This window comes from Chelonoidis abingdonii, chromosome 19, assembly GCF_003597395.2.
Source record: "Chelonoidis abingdonii isolate Lonesome George chromosome 19, CheloAbing_2.0, whole genome shotgun sequence".
Lineage (NCBI taxonomy): Eukaryota > Metazoa > Chordata > Testudines > Testudinidae > Chelonoidis > Chelonoidis abingdonii.
In genome coordinates, this window is record NC_133787.1 from 9,351,588 (window position 1) to 9,377,962 (window position 26,375).

The following is a 26,375-nucleotide window of genomic DNA, read 5'->3' on the forward strand; positions in this document are numbered from 1 at the left end:
CTGTACCATCCTTTGGACATTACTGCCTTAATTCATATATTGTTTGGATAATATGGATGATTTAAGACCAGCTAGCTGTGTATTTGGATTGTTTTCCTCTTACCGTGTTCTTTACACACAGCCCAGCTTAGATGATTTTTAGAGATGTGGCTGGGGCAGGTAAGTAAATTGGCACTGAAAAGGCAAATTTTTGATTCTTTATGGGCCCTTATTTGATGAGAGTAGGAAAAAGTCAATTTTCAAAATTATCTATTTTTTTTACCTCTTGGAAACTTAGTGGCCTTAGCGGTTGTTGAGCTTCTGTCTTTTGTGTTAGATGTAATGGTTGATAACTGTAGTCTTTAAAGTCCCCTGGCACCTCTTGCAGAAATTGGGGTGTTAGCTAGTGTTCTGGATAAATCTCTGTATGAATAATTATGCATGCGGCCCATTTAGATTTCTCCCTGCAACTACCGTCAGACACCCTGGGTTAATTCCATCCCTGGTGTATGTAACACTATCCATGATGTGATGTATTTATTTGTTTATTGGATAATGAGTTCCACTACTATTTATGTAATGTCTTCCCTCTTCCTCTCCTCTCCAAAATAGGTCTCAGATCACTAACTGAATTCTCTGAAGAATTTCTCCATACACGTAGTCTAAATGGTAGTTAATGGACTTCCTTTAGGGATGAATTTGGCCCTATCATTTTCTTTTCTTGTCCTTGACCATAGTGCAGCATTGCTATGCTCTGTTAAAAAGTCAGTGTTTCACCCAGCTAACTGTACTTCACTGGTACCTATGTACTTATATGACCTCAACATCATTGCATCAGAGCAATAAAGAAGTGAAGTGAATTCTGTTCATAGACACTGAATTAAACACTGAAAAGAATTAATGGCCTTTATTATGGTTTCCCTGAGAAATCTTACACTCAGAAAATTTTTCTTGATATTTAGACTAAATTTTACTTTTCTTAATTTTCTCTCATTACTACTGACATTCTTTAGGGCAATCCTAAATAATTTTTCTCTTTCCTTATTCAATATGTATAGACTGAAATATTTTGTGTGAGAGATTGTAAAGCATTTTAGAATTCCTCAGGATGAATGGCACTATATAAAGGTAAGATATTCATAATTATTTTCATGAATCAGAATGCACAGTAGTAGTGACAAACCAGCCTCTGAAGGTTGAGTCTGACCTAAGCTCGGATCTAGGAACTGGCCAGTGTGACCACGATTTAGTCATACCAAACACAGCACTAAAATTAAGCTTTAATAGTTTGGTTGGCACTGTGTTACGTAAGCTGAAAACAATAAGCAAGAGAGCATCAGACAAAGGACACTTTGAGTGTTTTGCTACCCTCTGTGCATAGCATGTAGAATCATAGGCACCGACTCCGTGGGTGCTCATTGGAGGTTTGTAAAAAACCTCAACCTCTCTAGGTAATTTGTTCCAGTGCTTATCTACCCTTACAGTTAGCAGGTTTTTTCTAGTGTCTAACCTAAATCTCCCTGGCTGCAGTTTAAGCACATCACTTCTTGTCTTGTTCTCAGTGGATAAGAAGAACAATTGATTATTCTCCTTTCTATAACAACCTTTTATGTACTTGAAGACTGTTATCATGTCTCCTCTCAGTTTTCTCTTCTCCACAGTAAACAAATCCAATTTTTTCAATCTTTCCTCATAGGTCATGTTTTCTAGACTTCTAATCATTTTTTGTTGCTCTCCACTGGACTGGACTCAATACTCCAGCTGACGTCTCATCAGTGCTGAGTAAACTGGAAAAATTACTACTTGTGTTTTGCTTACAAAACTGCTATTAATAATACCAGAATGATGTTCACTTTTTTTTTGCAACAGTATTACATTGTTGACTTATACTTAATTTGTGATCCACCATACACTTTCTTGCAGTACTCCTTCCTAGGCAGTCATTTTGTGTTTGTGCAATCGATTATTTCCTCCTCAGCATAGTACTTTGCATTTGTCCTTATTGATTTTCACCTATTTATTTCAGACCACTTCTCCATGGAAAACTGAATAGGTGCATCAGTGTACACTACGTATGAGTGTCAGGGAGTCATATCCTTTTTCACTATTTCTGTGAAAGTGAGCACTTCAAAAAAAATCTCCAAAGATATTTTTAAGGACAGATTTTTTAATTATAAAGGGTTTCTTTTCTTTCACATGTGATTACAAATGTAACACAGAGTCTATGACAATGACTAATGGTCTATAAATACCTAAGACAGTTATCAGACTGTTGATATCATGCTTACAGAAATGTAAGCCATGGACAGGTAGTGAAGACATTGTTAAAAAGAGATCAGCGTGGAGGGGTGAAGGGAAGTGGTACTCATAATAACTTGCCCCCTCTCTATTCAGTCTCCCCAATCCCTGATGGCTGTTGCCCATACCCTTGCTGCCACTGTCTCCTCTCCAGGCTCCTGTCCCATTTCTCACTCTCTGAGGGCCACGTAGGCACAGATTGGATACTAATGCTGCTTCTAGTAACACTCATTTCTGTTCAGATAGCCATGCAGCTTTGAGGAAATCATATGATGGGCTACTCCCTGCCTCCTATCCTTGGCATTCTTCCTTTAAAACCACAGAGCTGAAGCCACATAATGCTGGTGGGTAGTGGGGAGGAGGGATAGCTCAGTGGTTTGAGCATTGTCCTGCTAAACCCGGGGTTGTGAGGTATCTGGGGCAAAATCGGTACTTGGTCCTGCTACTGAAGGCAGGGGGCTGGACTCCATGACCTTTCGGGGGGTCCCTTCCCATTATATGAGATAGGTATATAAAAAAAAAAAAATCCCCTCTCACCCAGGTGGTGTGTGGTCTTCCTCAACCTTGGTCCTCTACCAGAGGCCTGGGAGTTTGAGGTTCTGCACAGTATCTTAGCACTGCACTCTCTCGGACAGGCTCTGATGTTGTTCCTGGGATCTGTTGAGCTACCACGCCATTAGAAGTCACAGCCCGATGCTCCTACCACCAGGACCCTTTGGCCTTCACTTTCCACATCCTCTCTAGTTCCTCTTTCAGGTCCTGATACTTCTCCAGCTCTCTGCACATCCACTTGTTTCTTCCAGGTCTTCTTGAGTCTGGGATGAATGTGGAGTTGGTCTATCTCAAGCTGTGAGAGCAGCTTCCTCTTACTATGTTGAAGCGTTGGGTAACTAGCTTGTTTCTCAGAAGTGTGGTGTAGGTCTTTTGTCCATCCATAGTCCCCTCATACGTTTCATATATCCCCTCTCATTAGGTCTACTGTTGTAGTAGCATTCCATCAATTCCAGGTTCTCTTGTCTCATCCATGAATGGTTTGTTCCAGTAGCCCACTTATCATCAGATTGTCCTAGTTCCTCAGCACCTGGTTAATCTGGGGGACATCCAAGCCAGCATGACTCTCCTAGTTTGTGTCACTCTCATATTTGAGGTAGGCAGGTGAAGCGTTAGGGGGTCTTTTGCCCAAGGACCCCTACTGGAAAGTTGGGTACCAACCAGGATTTGAACCCCAGTCTCTCATATCAAAGGGCAGCACTCTTAACCACTACGCTATCCAGTTGCTGTGTGTGTGTGTATATATATATATATATTCTATTTTACTTATTTTGGTGAAGAGAGGCTTTTTGGGCTCAGAGGAAGGGGGAAGGGGACATGTTCAGTGGTTCTGCTTCCTCTCTGCATTTAGGGCAGGAATGGGCAAAGTTTTTGGCCCAAGGGCCACATCTGGGAATAGAAATTGTACGGCGGGCTCACAAAATTTGGGTTGGGGTGTGGGAGGGGGTGAGGGTGCAGGTCTGGGTGGGGCCAAAAATAAAGAGTTCAGGTTGCAGGAGGGGGATCAGGGCTGGGGCTGGTGATGAGGGTTTGGGCTGCAGGAGGATGCTGTGGGCTGGGATCGAGGGGTTTGGAGGGTGGGATGGGGATCAGGGCTGGGGCAGGGGGTTAGGGAACGGGGAGAGGCTCAGGTGTGCAGGCTCCAGGCAGCGCTTACCTCAAGCAGCTCCTGGAAGCAGCGGCATGTCCCTTTTCCGGCTCCTATGCAGAGGCATGGCCAGGCGGCTCTGCCCACTGCTCTGTCCACAGGCATCACCCCTGCAGCTCCCATTGGCTGCGGTTCCCGGCCAATGGGAGCTGTGGGGACGGTGCTTGGGGCGGGGGCCACATGCAGAACAGAGCTCTCTGGCTGCCTATGTGTAAGAGCCGGAGGAGGGCCATGCCGCTGTTTTCGGGAGCTCCATGAAGCAGCCCCTGACCCTGCTCCCCAGCTGGAGCTCGGAGCCCACTCGCCAGATGGAGCTCGAGGCCCAGATTAAAACAGCTGGTGGGCTGAATCCAGCCCGCAGGTCGTAGTTTGCCCACCCCTGATTTAGGGGCTGATCCAAAGCCAAATGGAGATAACAGAGTCACTCCCATAAACTTCAGTATGCTTTGGATCAGACCCTTTAGAGGGTACCATTCACAAAACTACACTTACACTATATTCTGTAAATAAAGCTGGACACTCAAAAATATTATTGTTTTCTCCTTAAAGTTCCCATCCTGCTAGTTGTTGAGCATCCTCCAGTTCCATTAACTTTGGTGAGAATGGATGCAGCCCAGCACCTAGCAGGATCAGGCCTTTACTACATATCCACTCCCTCTGTGCACACTCTACTGTAACCAAAAAGGGAATGGTTTTCCTTGTCTTTATTCAGAGATGGGCCTGAGCCACAAAATTCAGATTCAAACTTTACCAAAGGTGAGCAGGTTTTGGTTCACCCCACTGTAGAGATACGGGTGGTTTGCAAAGTCTGGATCCAGATTTGAACATCCCTGTGTTTTGGGGGGTATTTGGATCCAGGGTGGTGTTTCTGATGCATCTCAATTTTATTGTTTTCTCTTCGTACTGGTGGCCATCACACCGTCCACTCAGCTTCTCTAACCTTTACTATTTAACTTCTTCTTGCCTATTTCAGCAATTAACTGGCCAGCCCATGAAGAGAACCTAGATGACTGCAGTCACTAAGGAGTTACAGTTTGCACACACAATTAGGGGAAATTTTGGATGTGTGTAGGCAACCAATGAAAGAGGAGATAAACAATGCAGCTGACTCATACCCAGCAAGGGTTAGATTGTGATTGCAACACTGTTCCAGGCAGATCATAGCTCTTTGCTGCATTCGCACTAGCTCACTCCTGTAGTCTCTATGCCCACACGTCTGGAGGTAAGTCTCAATATTCTTTGTATGTTTGTTTTCATTTCTTTTATTTGGACACTGAAACATTAAATCAGCCCCCAGCCACACTTCCCTCATATGGATGGAAACACTTTCACTATGAATTAAGCGTAAAGGTAGTTTTTAAAGGATCAGCTCTTGTAATGCAGGATTTTACAGTGTGTTTCAATGAGACATTTAAAGCCTCTCACAACTTTCTGTAGTCCCCCTCATCCAAACTGCCAGTCTTGACAAGCTGTGGTTAGAAACTACATCGTAGTGTGGGCAGTAAAATGATATTGGATTTTAAAAGGAGTAAAATCTCTAGAGCACAGCTGTTGGTAGTGCAGCACTGAGAACTTTTTTCCCAATGAAGGATCCTTTTGCATCCCATTTAGGGACTGATTATGCCACCTTACTGAAATTAAATAGTACCTTAATCGATGATTAGTCCCACTGACTAGTTCTGAAATAAGATAGTTCCCAATATGTGTAAAGGTAGCAAAACTGGGGTTTCTGATTTTAAAGTCAGATCCTCACTCGATGTAAATCGGCAATTTACAGATGAGTTGAGAATCTTGCCCAAACCTCTAAATGTATGGGGGGAAATCCTGCTTCCAGCTGTAGTTCATTTGTATAAAAACAACAAGTGGTGAAAACAGATGTCATTCTGGTTTCAAAACCTCTTTGGTCAGGGTTAGATTTTGCAAAACCAAAAGATGGGGGTGATTCAGACCTAGTTCTCTTTTTATTTGTGCCACTAAAGTTTCAATAATTGATTCCACGAGCAAAACCAGGAGCAATTGGGAGCCAAGACTCATTATTAGACTCTTTTGAACCTGAACATTTAGAGATTTGAGTAAATGATTCTGGTTTACACATTTTTAGAGATGAAAAATTATTTTGGTTTTGAAAACCTTTTGATTGTTTATTTTTCTCCACAGAAACCAAAACTAAATTTAGGTTCCACTTTATCTAATCCCCATAATATTTGAGGAATAAATGGTTCTTTTTTTTTGCCTGTCTCTGATTTGGAAGAGCTTTGTATAATTTTGCACATAAAATGACTAGCCTGGCTCTGTTGGTCTCATGCCATATTGGATGTGTCCTTTACAAAGTACACTGCTTGAAGCAGATGTAGGATGTGTATTTACAAGGTACACTGCTTGAAGTAGATGTATATGAAAAAATAGATTATGTACTTAATCTCTTCATTTTGGGCATCAGAGAAATCTCATGTGTCTGAAATCTTTCCTTCCGCATAGTTGTTGCCATCCAGCTCAATAATTCGTTCATAGCAGCATAGAGAGGATCAGTCACAATCCTGCAAAGTCATTCTGAGAGGCCATTATGTAGCTAATGAATGAGTGCCTTTTTTTAATAGTTCCTGCCGGAACCACAGCTAGTGCCTTCAGATTCAATCTAGAATGTTGTTGTTTAAAATGAAAAACAAAAGGTTTAACCCATCTCATTGCATCAAACTTACATTAGACTGGGGAATTTTATTAGTCAACCAGTGGACATTTTAGTCTGATTATTATATGAATTAGGGTAGCACTTGGAGGCATTAACGGAGTTTGGGACCCCATTGTGCTTTAGGTCAGGGGTTCTCAACCTTTTTCTTTCTCAGTGCCTTCCCCCCCTTCACCCCAGCTATAAAAATTCCACAGCCCAGTTGCACCACAAAAACTGCTTTTTTCTGCATATAAAAGCCAGGGCCGGCGGTAGAAGGTAGCAAGCAGGGCAATTGCCTGGGGCCCTGTGAAGCTAAGTTCGTCAGGCTTCAGCATCAGCCCTGGGCCCTAGCAAGTCTAATACTGTCCCTGCTTGGTGGACCCCAGGAAACCTGCTTGCAGCCCCTGAGTGGGCCCCAGACCCCTGGTTGAGAACCACTGATCTAGGTGATATCAATATACAGTGTAACAGCCAGACTCTGCTTGGAAGACCTTGCAATTTAATTAGGCAAAATAGACAAAGGATAAAATAAAAGTGTGTGGTTATTCCCATTTTGTAGATGCTCGGCAGAGTCACTGAGAGATTGTGATTTGCTCAAGATCACACAGGCTTTCTGTGGCAGGGTTAGGAACTAGAATCAGACCTTCTGCATCCTAGTTTAATGCCTTAACCACAAGACCACACTTTAGCTGAACCCTCAACTGAAAAAGAGAGTTCTCAACTTACACCCCTTACTCACTAGTTAAATCTGCAGTTTAGAGCAGCATTAATTCCTGCATGACTTTCTTAGTGGAAATCTGCTGAGTCTGAGGGGAGCATTCCATTTTGAGATCTTATGAGCTTCTGATCTCTAACCATGCAATATTCTCATAAACGGGCTTCTGAAGACCCCTTTTCTTCCCTCTCTGTTTTCCTTGTCTCAGCTCTGTCTGTTCTTGTTGCTTTCTTTCAGCACGAAGTATAGTGGATTTTTATGCTCACTATATTTTTAAAACATCCTTACCTGTTATTAATAACACCTGACTTCTACATTAACACAAAGTGGCTGTGTGGGAGGTTGTTATCTCTAGTCAATGTGTATTAAGGCAGATATGCACGTGGCCCTAGGGATCTACTATATATAACCGATGGGCCAAATTCTCTGCTCCTGTAAATGGGCACAGCTCCACTGACTTCAGTAGAGTTTTGCCAATGTACCACATTAGAGAATTTGGCCTTTTGTTTTGCTGTTCTGTCGACATACAGTATCCTAGTAAATAATGGCACATCTGTAAAGGGCATGGCTCTGGAGGTAGATTGGAATGGATTACTGCAGTGTTTCCCAAACTTGGGACGCCGCTTGTTTAGGGAAAGCCCTTGGCAGTCCAGACCGGTTTGTTTACTGGCCATGTCCACAGGTCCAGCCAATCGCGGCTCCCACTGGCCACGGTTCACCGCTCCAGGCCAAGAGCTGCTGGAAGTAGCGCAGGCCAAGGGATGTGCTGGCTGCCACTTCCAGCAGCTCCCATTGGCCTAGAGTGGCAAACTGCGGCCAGTGGGAGCTGCAATTGGCCGGACCTGCGGACGTGGCAGGTAAACAAACCGGCCTGGCCCACCAGGGGCTTTCCCTAAACAAGTGGTGTCCCAAGTTTGGGAAACACTGGATTACTGCATCATTACAGTTTTTCATGGAAATTATCTTTCTGTCCAGCATGGAACTGTAAGAATTTTAATCTGTTGTTTTCCCAAATTATAAACACTATCCTTGGAAGTCAAGCATTGTATTATATTAATGTAAATAATGCCCCCATATTTCCAGGTGATTATAATGAGAACCAGCCATAATATTGAGCTTAGCACCTCTTATTTACAAAGGGTAAGTAAATCTCAGGATGTCCCTGTGTGGTAGGTAGATTTTTTCCCTATCTTTAAAGAACAATCTGACCCAGAGCATGGTAATACAAAGCTTTTTGAATGAAGGTGAAGAGTAGTTCGGGGAGCAAAGTGTGGTGCAACTTCAGTGTACCTTGGCAATGATAAAAAAAGCAAATCTAAGGATGCCTGTTTTTCTTCATTTCAGTCCCCTCACTAGACAGCAGAAAATGGCCAATCTGATGCCTGTAATAGCCCAGGAAGAGCTGGATAACTTTATCTTCACCAGGACAAGTTCTGGCTTCGCCCTCAAAGCCTTTCATGCTCCTCAGAACATTAACATATCACTGAAGCTGCTGACCAGCCAGAATACAACAGAGAGGTGGGTATCCTATTTGATTTACTATATAAACAGCTCAGGAGGACAGTAGTGCAGAGAGGATACCAACATGGACTGTAGCATTTCTGACCCCAGTTCACCTTTTCACTTCAGTGGCTCCCAACTGATTAACAGAGACAAAGTGGAAGAAATACATTGAATTGCATTAGATGAGAAAGTTGACATATGTAATGACAATGGGGCTTATTATTAATAGTGTTGTCATTGCATCAAAGGACATCAATCCATGTTCAGTGCACCGTTGTACAGTGCACTATACAAACAAACACAAAGAGCTCACAAGCCAAGTTTCAGACAAAACATGATAGGTGAATAAAGGAACACATACGAGAAGAAAGGGAGAATGGACAATTGCAGTAGAGATAGGATTGAGTGCATGTATTAGTCATAACCACAAATTCTATCACAAATGGATGTCAGCCTAACACTAACATAACTTCAATTTAATTCATTGGAGTCACAGGCTTATAGGAATTTTGAGGTCAGGCCCATACTATTTTTTAATGGTGTGGGACCAAATCACTCTAGTGAATGCACTCATTAGGCTCTCAGTTTCTTGAAAGGGCATCCAAGAGCAGAACATGGCCTTTGTAGTATCTGAGAAGTGTAGCTCCTTAGCTGGTTTTTGTAGGAGGTCTGCTTAAACTGAAAAATTCAGTTTTCAAATATCTTAAAGTAGGATATGGAGAGGTCGTTTTTTCCAAAACAAAGACAGGAACAATTTGTCTAATCCAACTCAGATTTCAAACACCCCCTAAAATTCTTGGGGTGCTTGCATCTAAGGTTCCCATGTTTGGTCTTTGGTTGTGCTTCAGTCTAAATTCTTTCATTTATGGCATCCACATTTGAATCCTGAAACAAGAACGAGTCTGTCTTTAGTGAGGGCCTCTATAGGGCTCAGGGCCCTGATCCAAATCCCACTGACATCAGTGGAAAGACTTCCATGGAGGTTGGATCAGGACAAAAATGAATTAAGTTTGAGTGTTCTGCTTTTTTATGTTTTAAATTCAATAGAACTGCAATAACTTACTAATCTAAAATAAGAATATATTTATTTGGTAGTGTTTTTCTAAAAGGCTTGCCCTCTTTCCCCTGTTTGCTCCCCACTTTTTGTTTAAATAAAAAAAAAAGTTATATCAGACAACAAAAGCTAATAATTTATTTTCTCCTTTCTGGATTTAAAGTGCTGTTTTAGTTATAAAAGTGATTATGGGAAAATGAACCTTCTTACTCATATCTGCTCTTTAAATGTCAAGTCTCTGTTTGTTCCTCCACCCACCCACCCACACTATTACCACCTTAGAGTAAACCCAGCAATGAGAATAAGATGGATTCTATCCTGCCCATCATTTGAACTGCTAACCTAGTTCCAATGGTAGAAATCCATACTGTTAATAATGATGTTAAGAGGTAGAAATAAGCAAAATTTGTATAGAAACTTTGGAGACACAATTTATTTATAAACATGGGTATTAACATACTGAATGTCCATTATGTTTGCAATGAAAAGACTGTTTTCCTTCCTTAAAAAAGAACCCAACTTGGACTGCCTGGCCTGATTTTTCTAAACAATGCATGTTCAGTTATATATGTGAGAAGTGCTTGCATAGCTGCACATCTAACTTGAGTGTGCTGTTACTGCCACTGCCCATGCAATATCCATTCACAAATACATTTGATCTGGAAATCAGTGACCCCCAAATATGGAACCCACAATGTAATTTTTAGTCGCTTCTTCCTATAACTGCATTTTTATATACTTCCCTGAATTGTATATCACATGCACACCAGAGAGGATTCCAATAAAAAGCAAAAATACAGGAAGCAACTTTTACTATGCTAGGACTGTGCTACACCTGTTAGTCCCTGCCTTACATTTCCACCATGCATTTCACAGTATTGTGCTCCAGCAGAAGGGCAGTTACCAGCAGCCTCTTGGGCACTGGCAAGCAGTGTTGGGCTATATAATGATGAGTGAGAAATTTGATCCACACCTGCTTAAAATAGTTTTTAGAGAATTTTTCTAAAATAGTCTCCCTCCTGTGTTAGCAGTTGCTGGGGGGAATGGAAACAGGAGCTGGTTTGGAAAACAGAGGCTAGTTTGAGGAGTTGTCTGATATCTCTCAATCTCTTACACCAATACATGAGACAGATCAGGGAATGGGCATTAGTTCAGGGATAAAACAATCTCCTGCATGCTGCTGAGGCTGATCAAGGACCAGGAGCCATTGCATACAGTTAGGAAGCAAGTACTATAGGGTCCAGGGTGCTAGCATTATCAGTAGTGTCATCTGGCTAAATCCTGATGTCTGTACTCAGTTTTTACTTAGGCATACTCCCACTGAAGTCGATGAGACTGTCACTGAGTTCAACGGAAGTTTGCTGAAGCATGAGGAATCGAAGTTAAGATCTTAAGATTTATCAAAGAGTACCTGCTGCAATAAATATATCCCACAGCCTAAAAACATACAGAGAATAGCAAATCTGTGATTTACATGGTGTGCAATGTTTAGGATTGAATTAAGTTCCCAAACTTTGGAACAGTTGGTATCAAAAGCCAAACTATGCAGCCGGACCCTCTTCCTAAATATACAGATTTGGTTTTCAACAGGAAACAGTAACTGGGGTTAGTCTTTAAAATAATGACGGGTTGAAATCCTGGTCCCATTGAATTTTACCATTGATTTCTATGGGCTGAAGATTTCATGCACAGAATCAGCAATTCAGAACATATTAGAGATGGGATCATATCTTTGAAGTTAAATGCAACTTAGGGAGGAGTGATCCTGTAGCACGGGTGGCCAGCCTGAGTCTGAGAAGGAGCCAGAATTTACCAATGTACATTGCCAAAGAGCCACAGCAATATGTCAACAGCCCCCTGCATCAGCTCCACCCCTTCCCCCCTGCTCCCAGCACCTCCCACCCACCGGCAGCCCCACTGATCAGCACCTGTCCCTCCCTCCCCACACATCCTGATCAACTGTTTTGTGGCATGCAGAAGGCTCTGTGTGGGGAGGAGCGAGGGCACAGCAGGCTCAGTGTGGGAAGGGGTGGAGTGGGGGCAGGGTCTGTGGCAGAGCCAGAGGTTGAGCAGTGAGCACCTCCCCAGTACATTGGAAAGCTGGTGCCTGTAGCACCAGCCCCAGAGTCGGTGCCTATACAAGGAGCTGCATATTAAATTCTGAAGAGTCGCATGTGGCTCTGGAGCCACAGGTTGGCCACCCTGGCTGTAGCAGAACCAGTTCATTTATCTTCCTTGAAACTGAACATTCTGATCTGATCCACAGATCAGTGCTACCATTGTACAACTGAACAAAGAAGTTATTGTCTGAAATTCTCAAATAGTCTTAATCTGCTACCGATTAGCAAAATCTGTTTTCCTTATACTTTTTAAAATACATCCCGCTGAATTTAAGACTAAATCCAATCTGAGTAGAAGCAGATGCAGTTCCACTAAGTCCCTAAAGTTACCCCTATCACTTTCACTAGGTCTAAATTTGGCCTCATGGCTTTACATTTACTCTCTGATGTGGTTTGATCCCATCCATACAGGCTATGACTGAAGCTGGTAGAATTTGCACTGTGGAACGGACCTCACTGATGGCGTGAGGAAAGCACACTTTAGGAGGAACAGCAGGAAAAAAATCAGTTCAGACCGGTCATTTCTTCAGTTAGTTTAACTGTCCCAAACATTCTTCCTGCCCTTGCATTTTAGATCCTGATAAATATATTTTGATATTAATGGAACTCGCTTCTTTCTTGTACATTTTACAGTTTTAATGTGAAAGATGTTTTGTACTCCAGAAAACATTGTTGGTATTAAACACCAGATAATCGTAGTGGTGGGAAAACTCTACCAAGTCATCCTTCTTTCCAATATCACACAATATGACTGTTACTCAGCATGTCTGTCTGAAATGCTGCCTCTTTAACCCCTGTTCTCCGCTTGCAGTGAGTTGAAGGTGCTACTCCAAGATGTAGCAAACACACGACGCATTCAGTCTGAACAGCTCCTGCCTTGTCTTGGGATCTACAAATCTCAGGGACTTCTGGGGGTCGTGACTGAATGGATGTCCAATGGATCCCTCCACTCACTCATCCACGAGGTAAGGAAGAGTAGGGATCTTTTAGAGGGGCTCCTTTATGGGTATTAAAACTGTTTAGAAGCTAGGGCAATAATAAAATGAGCAAACTGTACCTCAGTTATGGATATTAATTTTACAATAGTGTTGCTAATACTTTTCATGTGTAGATCTCAACAGATAGTGTGACTAATGACTGCTTTATAATTCTAAAAGATATATACATATTGTGGAATATTACACTGAAATAAATGTTGATTTTTAGCACCACCTATACCCAGAATTGCCTTTTCCCCTACTCATGCGGATCCTGTCAGATGTGGCTGAAGGATTATATCATCTCCATAGCCTAGACCCTCCTCTCCTCCACTACAGCCTGAAACCCTCCAATGTCCTTTTGGATACACAATATAGAGCTAAGGTGAGGCCCTTTTACATTTAGTTTTTTGTCTTCATTATTTTCTTGACATGAAACCAGAACAACTTCTCCAAAGGTATGCTTGATTATAGGATTATTTATCAGACATCTATCCTAACATAAAATACCAGATCAATATTTGATACCAATAATGCTGTATTGTTGCTACAATTCACCTTTCACTCTTCTCTACAGATAACAGATTATGGTCTAACCTCCTGGAGGAAGCAGCAAAGATCAGTCCTGCAGAACTGCAATAGAAGCTGCTGGGATTTGGTATACCTTTCTCCTGAAATACTTGAAGGCGGTGTACCCTCACAAGAAGGAGATATTTACAGGTTAGTACAGGTTTTTAAGAGAAAGTTATAGCTAAAAGAGATCTACTTCTGGAGAGCAATTCACATAGTATTGAATTAAATGTTTCTTTCAAGAAAATATTGTAAAATTATACTACAGTGAAACCTACAGGACACTGTGTTCCATTCAAATAACAGCTGTTACACATATCATATCTGCATAACATTCCAGACTAGGAATATTGCAGCATTTAGTTAAACTTGAAATTCCTAATGTTTGAAGGAAATTATTTCAATACAATTTGTTATATTAAAAATTAAGACTTATGGCCCTACCTTTAGGTTAAGCAATTGCCAAACTTCAGCTTCAAAATATTAATTTACAGTGAAAAAAGTAGAATACTGCTGCGGATGACATGCTATGAAGTATATTCTCATCTTGATGCTTATATTAGATTTACTTGAATAAATTAAAAGGAGTTCTGTGCACACAAGGAGAGAGTGACAAATCCTTGTAGGTGAAGGACTAGTGTTTAGCAAAACTTACTTTTTCTTTAAACATACTCTTTTCAGATAAGAGACCAAACTTTTAACTGTAGCTACTAAACTGATTCTGTGTTTTCAAGCATCTGCGCAAAACTTAATCTGCCTACAAAAATAGGCATGCCTTAGACATCAGGTAGTCAAGCAGCAAGAGTTAAGTTTCCAAATTCTTTCAGTTTGAATAATATAAAGTTTTATAAATATCTGAAGATTCTTTTTATAAATGCTAGCATTGGGGCCTAAATGTCCAATGTGGGTGCCAAAACTGTAGACCCAATTATTTGCACACACAAGTGCAATCCTCTTAGAAATGTATCATCAACAAGTCAAGTAGTTAGGTTTTTAAATGGCCGCTGTTGGTGGTGTAGACAGTTGTGCCGGTATTTAACATTTAGGCACAATTATTGGATGCTTGGTTGAGATTTAGTTAAAAATAAGAATATGATTTTTATCTTGATGATGTCCCTTTAAGGTCCTGTGGAATCTCTTCTGAAATAACTCGCTATGCCTAATCAGGCATTACCTTTTAATTGAAGTGACTTTCATAAAGAATGCATGTTATTTACTCTACCATCTTGTCTGCCACACATCCAAAGGGCACATACATGATACTCTGGACGAATGACAATCCAAAAGTAGCAACTGTGTGACTCTTCATGGCTGGCACCACAGAGTCTATGACAAACTTTATACCTAATATTACATAGGCCAGTTTTCTAGTGTTAGATCTTTTATTTTTGTCATGGAGCCAACAACTTCAGCTCCTTTCTATTGTCATCAAAGCAGTGACCAAAAATTAGTCATATTATATATGTATTTAATAACACCTGTGAATGATGTGATTGTTCCTCCGTTGTCCATGAAGAATACATTTGAGTCTCACTTTCAGATGGCATAATTCCCATTCTCGGGTGTCACACCTTTTTAATTATAGATATTTAGAAGTGACTGGTATTGCATGAGACCTGTGTGTGTCCAGCAGTGGTGTGACATGGAATATACTTTTTGTTTTGCGTATTTGTCCAAGTGTTTTTACACCAATATTGATGTTGATTTAAGTACATTTAAATGTTAAAGTGATATTTCCTAGAAGTTATAAATGGAAAAAAAAGATCTAGGACCCGATGCAGATTTCACTGATGTAAAGAAAGATTCATTGGGCTTTAGATCAAGCTTTAGTGGGTCAGCTAGTTCATTCCCTTGTCAGTATGCTCAACACTACCAAACACTTCATAATTACTGCAGCAAAAAAAAGAGGAAGTGAAAGGCTTTGAAACCCACAAATGGAAATTAGGTGAGGTATTTTAGCAAATAATCTATAGAATTTAAGAGCAAAGCTTGCCCTGAAACAGAATTCTAGCTGGTCTTTGTTATATCCCTTGAGTATTGTATAAGGACAGCTCAACTGGAAACTGAATATAATAGTATGCAAAAATGGAAATCCTGCTAATAAGGAAGGGCGTAGTGCAGGGGTGGGCAAATGTTTTGGCCCGAGGGCCACATCTGTGTGGGGAATTTGTATGCAGGGCCATGAATGTAGGACTAGGGCAAGGGGTTGGGGTGTGGGAGGGAGTCCGGGGCATTGAAGGGGGTGCGGTGTGCAGGAAGGGGCTCAGGACCAGGGGTTGGGGTGCAAGAGAGTGTGGGGTGCAGGAGAGGGCTCAGGGCAGCGAGTTGGGGTGCAGGAGGGGTGCAGGGTGCTACAGGGAGCTCAGGGCAGGGGGTTGGGGGCTCAGGGCAGGGGGTTGGGGTACAGGAGGGGGTGTGGAGTGCAGGAGGGGGCTCAGAGCAGGGGGTTGGGGTGCAGGGTGCAGGAGAGGTGCAGGCTCATGCCTGATGCTGCTTACCTCAAGCAGCTCCAGGGTGGCAGCGGCATGCAGCAGAGCTAAGGCAGGCTCCCTGCCTGCTCTGGCACCGTGCTACTCCCAGAAGTGGCCAGCGTGTCCAGCAGTGGCTCCTTGGGTTGGGGTGGGGCAGGCGGCTGCGCTGTGCACTGCCCTTTCCTGCGGGTACCACCCCTGAAGCTCCCATTGACTGCAGTTCCCCATTCCTGGCCAATGGGAGCTGCACAGGGCGGAGCCTGCAGGTGAGGGCAGTGCATGGAGCCGTCTTCCTGCCCCTCCTCCAGGGGCCACAGAGATGTGGTGCCGGCTGCTTCCAGGAGTGGCACAGGGCCAGGGCAGGCAGGTAGCCTGCCTGAGCCCTGCTGCACCACGGGGCTGGCAATCCTGTAGGCCCAATTGAAAGCCATAACAGGTCGGATCTGGCCCACAGGCTGTAGTTTGTCCTCCCCTGACTTCGTGTAACATGGAAAATACCCTTTCCTTGAACTAATGAACTCAGTTTTTCAGTAAGTAATCATAACACCAACACAGATTCCAAATTAACGAGCACAATTTCATTATTGTTTGCCTCTAGCTTTGGAATGCTATGTTGGGAAAGTGTAAGCAGACAGAAACCTTTTGAAGGTACGTATTTCTCTCTTTCTTGATGGTTAATTATCTTTTTCTGAGTTTATCCTCCTCTAAGCAACACTGATACCAACAGACCTGTCTTTTCAGACCTCGCTTTATCTCAAATCCCTATCACAGTGCTTGGAAGGATTAATTTTTGATCAGTAAGTGTCAGAAAATACTGATTTCAACGTACACGCACAAACAAAAATATTTCCAATGATAGTTGAAATTTACAGATAGGCAAAGTAAAGAAAAATGTTGCTTGATAACTTACTAGAGTTTGATTTAAGGATATTTACTTTGTATATTTTGACATGTGATATTGGCAATTTGTGTTTGAATGGTTATAAAACTTTAACTTTTTGAACCTCAACATCAACTGTCATTAAATAATTGTCTGATACTCTCATAATTTTCTGCAACTGTAAAAATTCAATAAAATTGGGAAAAAATTAAAAATAAACAGTATTATCTGTCAAAATTATAAAAAATCAAATTCTGACACCTGTGTATCTCAATAATGCACAGTTCCATAGCTCTGCATCTCTTGTAGGGAGTACTAGCCCCAAATGAAGATTCTTATTGTAAAAGAAACAGATACTTTCTCAGGGGCAGCTTTAATGGCATAAAGAACAGGAGTACTTGCAGCACCTTAGAGACTTATGCTCAAATAAATTTGTTAGTCTCTAAGGTGCCACAAGTACTCCTGTTCTTTTTGCAGATACAGACTAACATGGCTGCTATTCTGAAACGTGTCTTTAATGGCATAGTTTTTACTATGTACTACCTAAGCTTGTTCACTGTAGCACCCTATTAAATTGTTATTTTGACCTTTCTGCTTATCTTTAATGCATAGCAACAGCTCTTTGGCTTGTGACACTCAGTTTACTAACATCACAATCCAGCATACTGACATTAGGCAGCATTTTAGGGTATGTCTACACTGAAGCTGGAGAGCATAATTTCCAGTTTGAGTGACACACTCGCGCTAGCCCTGATCCAACTAATAAGCTAAAAATTAAATTGTAGCCATGGCAGCATGAGTGGTAGGAAGGGCTACCTACTCAAGTACAATCCCAGTCAATCAGAGCTAGTGCAGGTAGGCCTACTCAAGCTGGAAATTACGTCAGTGTAGACATTTCCTTAGTGGCAAGTAACTTGTCCAGTGAGTAGAACTGAGCCTTTATACATGTTTAAAAATCAATGAGAGTTTCAGGTCTCAAATAGGAACTTTTAGTTCCTGCGAGACTTATATTACTATAAAATATGCTACTTTCTGCTTATTTTATACCAGAAAATGAAAATGAGGAATTTTACAGAGTTGTAGATCTTTAAAGCACTGTATAATAGCCTGAAAATTATCCCCATTTTACCGATAAGGAAACAGAGGCAGTGGTACATAATTTGTTTAACATGACAGCCAGAGCTGACAACTAGACTTTGGAGTGCTGATTTCTGTCCCATTCTCATTTCTTTAAAGCATGGCTCCTTTTAACTTATAGTAAACATACTTTAAAGAAGGATCGCTTCTAATCTCTCTTGAATTCTATGAAAGTGACAGTGCTGTATCATGTTCCTGAATATGATCCTTCTTACTCCTTCTCTTACAGCTGATTGCTCTAGCAATGAGATTTCAGTTTGAGCAGTCATATGTGAAGAAGTATGTGCCTCTGTACTTGATTACCAAACTACATTACAGTTGGTACTCTCCTCTATCTGGAAAATGGTCTATCTACCTATGGGACTTTCTTTTTCACTACACAGTCCAAGGAAAGGAAACTACCTGCTTGCCTGTGGTGCACTAAATACTACAGAACCCAAGAATCAGGGGTTTTTAAAGCAGCAAGATGTGGAACTTTTCCTGGCAATTGTTTAATCACTATTTCTATTAAATATGACTCTAAAACAAGTCACATTACATTTGTATAGCACTATTCATCCAAAAGGGCCCCAAAGATCATACACATTTATTTATGAGAATCGCTTCACCATCTCTTGAGTGGAACATATAACTATTCAACGCACACTAACATTGCACAACCCTTTTGGACAAAAAATGAAGGATAGTGTATCCAACTAAAATTGCAGAGAGAATGAAGGTTGGTGGGATGCAGTTACCCCAGCGAGACTCTGGCCATTACAGCAGGGCTAGCAAACATCCTCATTCTTACAAAGAGTGCCATGGAAACTTAAATGACCACAAGTGGTCAGGCTCATGATTTTACATCTCTTCAAATTTCCTTAGTGATTTCTCAAGACATGCAGGGCTCCTGCAAAATTCATCAACAAATACCCCATACACCTCATTTTCCATATGTAATGTTCCACAAGTTCAGCCTCTCATTTTCTACTATGAATGATGAGGAGAATTACATACTTGTGTATTTCAACCACCAGCCTGCTCTCAAGTACAGAATATGCAGGCATATGCCATAGGGAGAGGTGAGGGGGGCAGCATGCTGTAATTTTGCAATCACATTTGTGAGGTTGTGTGTGTGTGTACATGATGTCAGAATAAGCCAGTGTCTTTGCTGATCACAAGTCACCTAGCAGATTACTCTGTTTTTTATCTACATAACAGCTTTCATTTTGGCAGACTTTATAGGCTCAGATTAAAAATACTATGTACAATATACTTACGCAAGGAAGTGCTTTCATATTTTTTTCACTGCCATTTTGTAGCTGCCCAGAGGAATTAGATTCTTTTGTGCATAAAGGGAACAATTTTTTTAAAAATTTGCACGCAGAATTGCATACAGAACTGTGTGGTTAGGCTGCACATACAGTAACTATAACTGCAAATAGAGTATTTGTGCATGCAGGTTACCAGTTATGGATGTATACCCAGTTGTGACTTATTGCTTAAACAATGCTTCCAACCAGAAATAAATGGACTACTGCCGGTAGGTATAAATGAGTATTGTCACAGTTAGTCAAGCTTTACTTAAGAGTGTGTTATTGGATTTTTCTTTTTGTTTTTAGAGAGTAGTCTTAGTTTTAAAATACAGAAAATAACCTGCACTAAACATCACCTTAAAATAGTTCTGAGGATTTAAACTTTTAAATAACATTTTCTCATTCTCTTGCAGGCAAAAAAACCCTGCTGGAAGTTGTGACAGGAGTCTGTAGTGGCCTGCGGCCTGGGACTGAAGCAGAGTATATACAGAGCAATTTGCCTCAGAGAAATAGGCTGCTACAGCTCATCATACTGTGCTGGCACCAAGACCCAGATTACAGGCCCCAAACTGCAGGTAACATTCAATATTTGCTCTCCCTTGTTGCTATCACAAACAGTTCGAGTGTCCTAAGTAATGCAGTGTTGTTGTAGACCTGAAGCTCTGTGTGAGCTCAAAAGCTTGTCTCTCTCACCAACAGAAGTTGGTCCAATAAAAGATATTACCTCAACCACCTTGTCTCTTTAATGTCCTAGATCATTGTACAGTAATGATGGCACAATAGAATGTTGTAACCCCAGTGTGAGATGAAACAGTTGGGGCACTGTCACCAGCATACTGTAGTGTTTTGGTTTGAGTTGTTTTTTAAATAAGGATGCCGTGCCCTCCTGTTAGGGTGACCAGATAGTAAATGTGAAAAATCAGGACAAGGGTGGGGGGTAATAGGAGCCTACATAAGAAAAAGACTCAAAAATTGGGACTGTCCCTATAAAATTGGGACATCTAGTCACCCTACCTCCTGTAAGGTGGCTTAGTCATTTCAAGATTTTTAGTTTAAATATAGTGTAGTAAATTTAGCATAGATAAAGGCTAGGAAATTACTGGAGATTGCCAGCTAAATTCAGTATTTGAAGAATGGCTGATTTACCTTTAACAATCCCATCTCAAATTAATCACCATTCCCACTAGAGCGAATCCCACTGTTGGTTAAGTCAGAGTAGCTATATTATACCAGCTGAGGCTCTAATTCTCTGTTTCTAAAAAGACAGCCCTGAAACATGAATGATAAATTATGACCACGATTTTTCAGACCTGTACACAGAAGTGTCCAACTAGCCATCCGCACATGCTTTTACTGTGATTGCTTTGTGTAGTCATGAATAAATTAGGTTCAAATATGCAGGTTTTTGTGTGTGCATTTCTGAAAATCTGATCCTAATTTGTTTATATTAGATCAAAAAATAAGAATATATAAGGCAAAGTTACTTAGAGGTGATTTAAAAGATTTTAATATGAGTGCAACAGAATAATAAAATCAGTGGAAGCACATTGGTGCGTAGATATTTGCTTATTTGGATATGCATACATCCTGCATTTAAAATGCATTTTTCTTCCCACAGAATGTGCAGAACTCTTAAGGAGAATTTTGAGCGCTTTTAGCAAGGAGAAGATTTCCAGTGCAATCTACACTTTGATTGATGCAAAGGTTAGTGCAAAATTCAGATTTGGTCCCATACAATTGCATTGCCTGCTTTCTGTGATTTCCATCTTTGAAATCAAACAGGAATTTGTCTCTTTGTTATTGCTTCAAAGGGCTATAAATTAAAATTTCAAGATCAATCCTGAAGAGTGGATAGAGCTAAAATACGTCAATCCAACATTTAAACTCAGCCTCAAAAGTTTAATCCAGGATTCACAAGTGAGACTCTCCATACTGTATTACTGTTAAGTATGCAAGAGTCACAGACAGTTGGAGGGCCCCCTCACACCATTCTTTCAGCACTAGCAAATAGAAGGATGGTTCTAGGTTAACCAGATGTGTTAGTGCACTAGCCTTTCATCTCTGAAGTCCCCAAGTCAGTTTCTGCCTGAAACTGTGAATGGCTTGCCAACTACAGAACCAGTTTCTCCTCCCTTGGTTTTCACACTTCAACTGCTAGAACAGGGCCTCATCCTCCCTGATTGAGCTAACCTCATTATCTCTAGCTTGCTTGCTAGCATATATATACCTGCCCCTGGAAATTTCCACTACATTCATCTGACATAGTGGGTATTCACCCACGAAAGCTCATGATCCAAAACGTCTGTTAGTCTATAAGGTGCCACAAGATTCTCTCTGCTTTTACAGATTCAGACTAACACGGCTACCCCTCTGATACTTTCTGCCTGAGGTTACTTGTAAAATGCAGCTTCATCCTAGTATCCATTCCCAAAATCAATCAGGCCACAACATAGCTGTGAGTGAATATTAGTCTCAGTTACATCAGGTCCAGGGCTGGGACTGCAGAGCAATGTCTGATGTCAGGATTGAGATCAGTTATCAGTACAGCCTGGAGGGAAGGTAGCACAGGATACTGATGCAGCTGGGATTTCTCATGGTACTAAACTCACAATCTGTGACGTGAAAAATGTGAAAAGTCTCCTGGTTTTACCTCACTTGTGCTGGATTCTGACTTGATGAGGATAGTCTTGTATCCCAGATTTTGGGAGATTTTATACTTCTTCTGAACTCGAAGTTGTAGAAACTGCAATTTGAGAAATGGGAGGTGTGGTTTGCGGAAGACCAGATGTAGAAGTACCCCATAAAAGGAGAAGGAGCTCCCAAGCATAAGTCTTTGTGATGGCATGACATTTATGACGTGATTTTTGTAATACACCAAAAAAGCCCAGTTTTCCCCAACGCCCACGGTGACGAATATGAAATAAATACCTGTAGAGAGGCACAACAACCCAATATTGTTTCAGTAGGTAACAGAACTGTACTCTGGGTGATTTTATTCCTTGTTGCAGATCATGTGGTGTACATGCCTGATATTTTGGCAGTACTTCCATGAACAGGGCCGGCTCCAGGCACCAGCATAGGAAGCTGGTGCTTGAGGCGGCCAATTCAAAGGGGCGGCACGTCCGGGTCTTCGGCAGGGATTTGGCGGCGGGTCCCTCATTCCCTCTCTTCCTCTTTGAGCTGCTGCTGAATTGCCACTGAAGAGGGAGAGAGGGAGGACCTACTGCTGTATAAGCGGCGCGACTGAGCTGCCACCAAAGTGCTGCCACTCGTCTTTTTTTTTTCCACTTGGGGAAGCGGAAAAGTTGGAGCCAGCCCTGTCCATGAATATTCAATGTTTGATTTTTTTAGTCTCATTTGGACTGAATGTTGTGTATATTTTACTGAGTGTATTTTTTTTGTTTCAGGAGAGAGCAGTAAATGCCTGCAAAGGCTCAGTTCCACACATGCGTCAGACACATGTGCACAACCTAGAGGTGAGCAAACTGTGTCTTCTTACATATGTGCTTGGGGAGGAAAATTTTTCAAGGGTATCTTAATCCCATTATCAAAAGTGACTAAGGCATTTAGACTCCCTAAGGGAGGCTGCCTAGTAAGGGAGGTCTTTTCTATTAAGAAGATAGAAGTAATTTCTTATCCATTTTCATCCCTGTCAGGTCGTCTGTGCACAGAAAAACAGCAACCGGCTTATCGACAAGTGTGTCCATCTAACAGCACAGGAATTGTCAACTGTTCTTGACAGCCCTGCAGGAAGAGAGAAGGCTAATCAGATGGCACTTGCAGATATCACTACGCCAAACACAACACGAAAAAGAGGTATGCAGGACTGACCATCTTGAGATGTTTTTATCTCCAAGTACTATCAAAATATTGAACAATTACTTGTTGGCTCAGTATCCATAAAAACATGCCAAATGTCTCCCTCTTCAGAGTGCAACTGTGATAGAACTCTTAATATAACCAGAGTAACAGAGTCCTCTGCAGTAGCAAGAGTCTGCCTTGAGAATTGCAATGGTGGAAGATTTTTTGCAACCATTCCTCCACAAGGAGAACTCACAGCTAGCCAGTGTATTCCCATACGTGAGTGGACATTCACTGGGTTCAGTGGTATAAACCAGGAAGCCATAAAATTTGCTGATTTAGTGTACACCCTGAACACCTCCACCAGTCAGACACCTGTGGTGCTCTGACCACAACCTAAAGCTGCCCTTCCATGGCATTCCAAGAACTGCCTGCTCTTCCCTAGAGAGTAAATCCATCCTGGGTCTAGTGGACCCTGCTGGAACAGAGAGGGCAATTTCTTTTGCCTTTGCCACCATGAGTGAATCTAGCCCTCTACCAAGGTACTTATATGGCCCTCAATCACCACAGTACTTTTCTCTGCTTTCCAATACCTGCTGTCAAATGTCTCCACATTAGAAAGTAATTGCTTTGGAAGAGTCCCATCTCTTCAGAAGTCCACAAATGATTCATATTAGCCATTCCTACCTGACCATATCCTTCTGTTTTTTCACGTGGGCTTGTCTTGGCAAATTTTTGACAAAGTATTTAAATCCATGTGCATTTCATGTATATAAGCGGACTGGAGGTGTTGACTTAAACATTTCTTCTTTGTTCTTTGATGGTTTTGTTTACAAGATCTGAGCCACAGAAAATCTGTTACACCTCTACCCCGATATAACGCTGTCCTCAGGAGCCAAAAAATCTTACTGCGTTATAGGTGAAACAACGTTATATTGAACTTGCTTTGATTCACCAGAGCGCGCAGGCCCCCGCTCCCCGAACGATGCTTTATGGTATTATATCCGAATTTATGTTATATCGGGTCGAGTTATATTGGGGTAGAGGTGTATCTATCTTTGGTGTATCTATCTGAATACATGGGACTTATGATACAGGTTTCTTAATACTTAGTACTGAAATAGATTAGTGGCTATTCCTTTTGGATAGAACAGGATTTTCCTCAACTTCATCCACAAATTTACAGTAGTCCACAACTATAATCAACAAGTTAAAAGGACACTGACAACTCAGATGTAGCCCAAAGTTTACATTTGTTAAAAACCTTTTATAAAATCTACAACCCATAAAACAGTTTCTAGAATTAAAACTCAGTTGAAACATTTGACCTAGACATTCAGTTGCAGTGTTATTAATTTATTTGTATCAAGGATGCTCTATCAAGGACCAGGGCTCCATTGTGCTAGATGCTGTACAAACATATAACAAAAAAAGATTGTAGCTCTTTGGGGCAGGAACAAAGTATGAGATCCAAACACTGCAGCACCAAAAAGCTGACTAAACAAAAGTGACTGACAATATTCAAGATGAGATAAAAAAAAAATTTCCATTTTTAATTCAGTAACTGATGCACATTCCTTTTTGCAATATATGATTTAAGTTTAGTGTCCCTTATACATTTCTAATTTTACAAATAAAAATGTATTATTTGGCCATATACAACAGTCCCATTACGTGTAGTGTAACAGGTGGTATCGTGCTTGAAAAGATGATGCTCCACTCCTGGGAATTCATCATCCATACTCTTGCATAAAACAATTTTCTTAAAGTGTGAGAGATGGAGTATGTACATAACATGTCAAAACTTCATAAGAGGGAGGATCTAGCAGCAAGTGTTCACAGAATGTAATATTTACAGACAAGTTAGTCCTCTAAACTCTGTTTTAATTAGAGATCCAGAACTATCCATTGATGAATCTCTATGTTCAGCTGTAGTCCAGTTTAAAAGTCTTATCTCACCCATCTTTATTTGTTCCCAGCTCATCCAGGCAGTAGAGAATCAGCTGTGCAGCATTCCTTTCCCACTCCTTGTACTTCTGATCCACATGCAAGCAGAGAAGATGGTGGTCAGTGTCAAAGGGACCCAAAGGTGTGGCAGCAGCAGCCATTACAGTTATTACTGCCACCTGAGCACAGTCCCCATCATAGCCAATTTCAAAGCACACAGTTTGAACAAACATTAACAGGTGAGATTCCAAAGAAAAGTTTGGTCCAAAAACCAGAAGCGACTGGGAATGTGGTATAGTAATATTTTACTTTGCCACACTTTCGCCAGTGTTTCCGATAAAAACTGTACTTTGGCCATATTCTTGTGTATTTACTGGTAATTACTGTAATTCCTCTGAAGTTGGTACTTACCATTGTAAGAAACAGGATGCTGGACTAGATGGACCATGGGTCTGCTCCAGTGTGGTAATTCCTGTGTTACTAAAAGCTCAGACTTTGGCCTTCAAAGCCAACTTTTGTTCAGAATAGGCACATTGTTCAGAAGTGGGCTTTCACTGGAAAGGGGTCTAAAGGAAAACCCCACAAAATATAGCAAGTTTTATGGTGAAATAGGCCCACTGAGTTTATAACAAATGGGGAAAAAAATCTATTGTATGTGGTTTAACCTTTCATTGTGACAGTTTCAAACATCTCCAGCAAGGTAGTTCTTGGGAATGCAAAAGGTTAGTTGGAAAAAGACTTCCCTTCCATCTCACCACTTTCTTTGGGCAATCTTCCTACTGAGCAGATATGGATAAGGCTGACTTTTGGTCTGTGAAAGCTGCCTCTTTTTTCTATAATGAAAAAGTTTGTAAAAACAATTTTGTACCTTTTTATTCAAGGTCCTTGCTGCAAAGGCAACTGCTGCCAGATCCTAGCCTGTGGGCGACAGACTATCTTGAGCTGCATGACAGAAGGGCGCCTCAACCACATTCTTGATGTCCTTCGCTCCCAGCAAGTGTTGTCTAAAATGGACTATGAAATGATCACCTCTTTCCCCACCCTGACCAGCCGCACTCGTGCTTTGTTGGACACTTGCCTCTGCCTTGGAGAGGGGGCAGCTCAGGTTGTAGTGACTGTGCTCTCAACTAGCAAATGTAGCCCTCTGGCACGAGGCAGCCACATCACAGACAGTTCTGCTAAATTAAATAGACGACTGCAGTGACTTAAGTTATTTTCCATGGCATATTTCATGGATCGGTGCACTGGTAACTTGGAATGA

The 26,375-nt window shown here is 41.4% G+C and overlaps 1 protein-coding gene across 1 annotated transcript; it reads left to right on the top strand.

The window, feature by feature from the left end:
• Positions 1 to 2,527: 2,527 nt before the first annotated feature.
• LOC116817534 (receptor-interacting serine/threonine-protein kinase 2-like) lies at positions 2,528 to 26,323 on the top strand. Its single transcript, XM_032767732.2, has 13 exons — positions 2,528 to 2,621; positions 4,950 to 5,198; positions 8,704 to 8,877; positions 12,848 to 13,001; positions 13,243 to 13,398; positions 13,591 to 13,733; positions 16,653 to 16,702; positions 19,780 to 19,941; positions 20,985 to 21,070; positions 22,774 to 22,842; positions 23,023 to 23,182; positions 25,147 to 25,353; positions 25,996 to 26,323. Exons 3-13 carry the CDS (start codon positions 8,726 to 8,728, stop codon positions 26,316 to 26,318), a joined length of 1,662 nt encoding a protein of 553 aa, XP_032623623.1. The 5' UTR covers positions 2,528 to 2,621; positions 4,950 to 5,198; positions 8,704 to 8,725; the 3' UTR covers positions 26,319 to 26,323.
• The last annotated feature ends 52 nt before the right edge of the window (positions 26,324 to 26,375 follow it).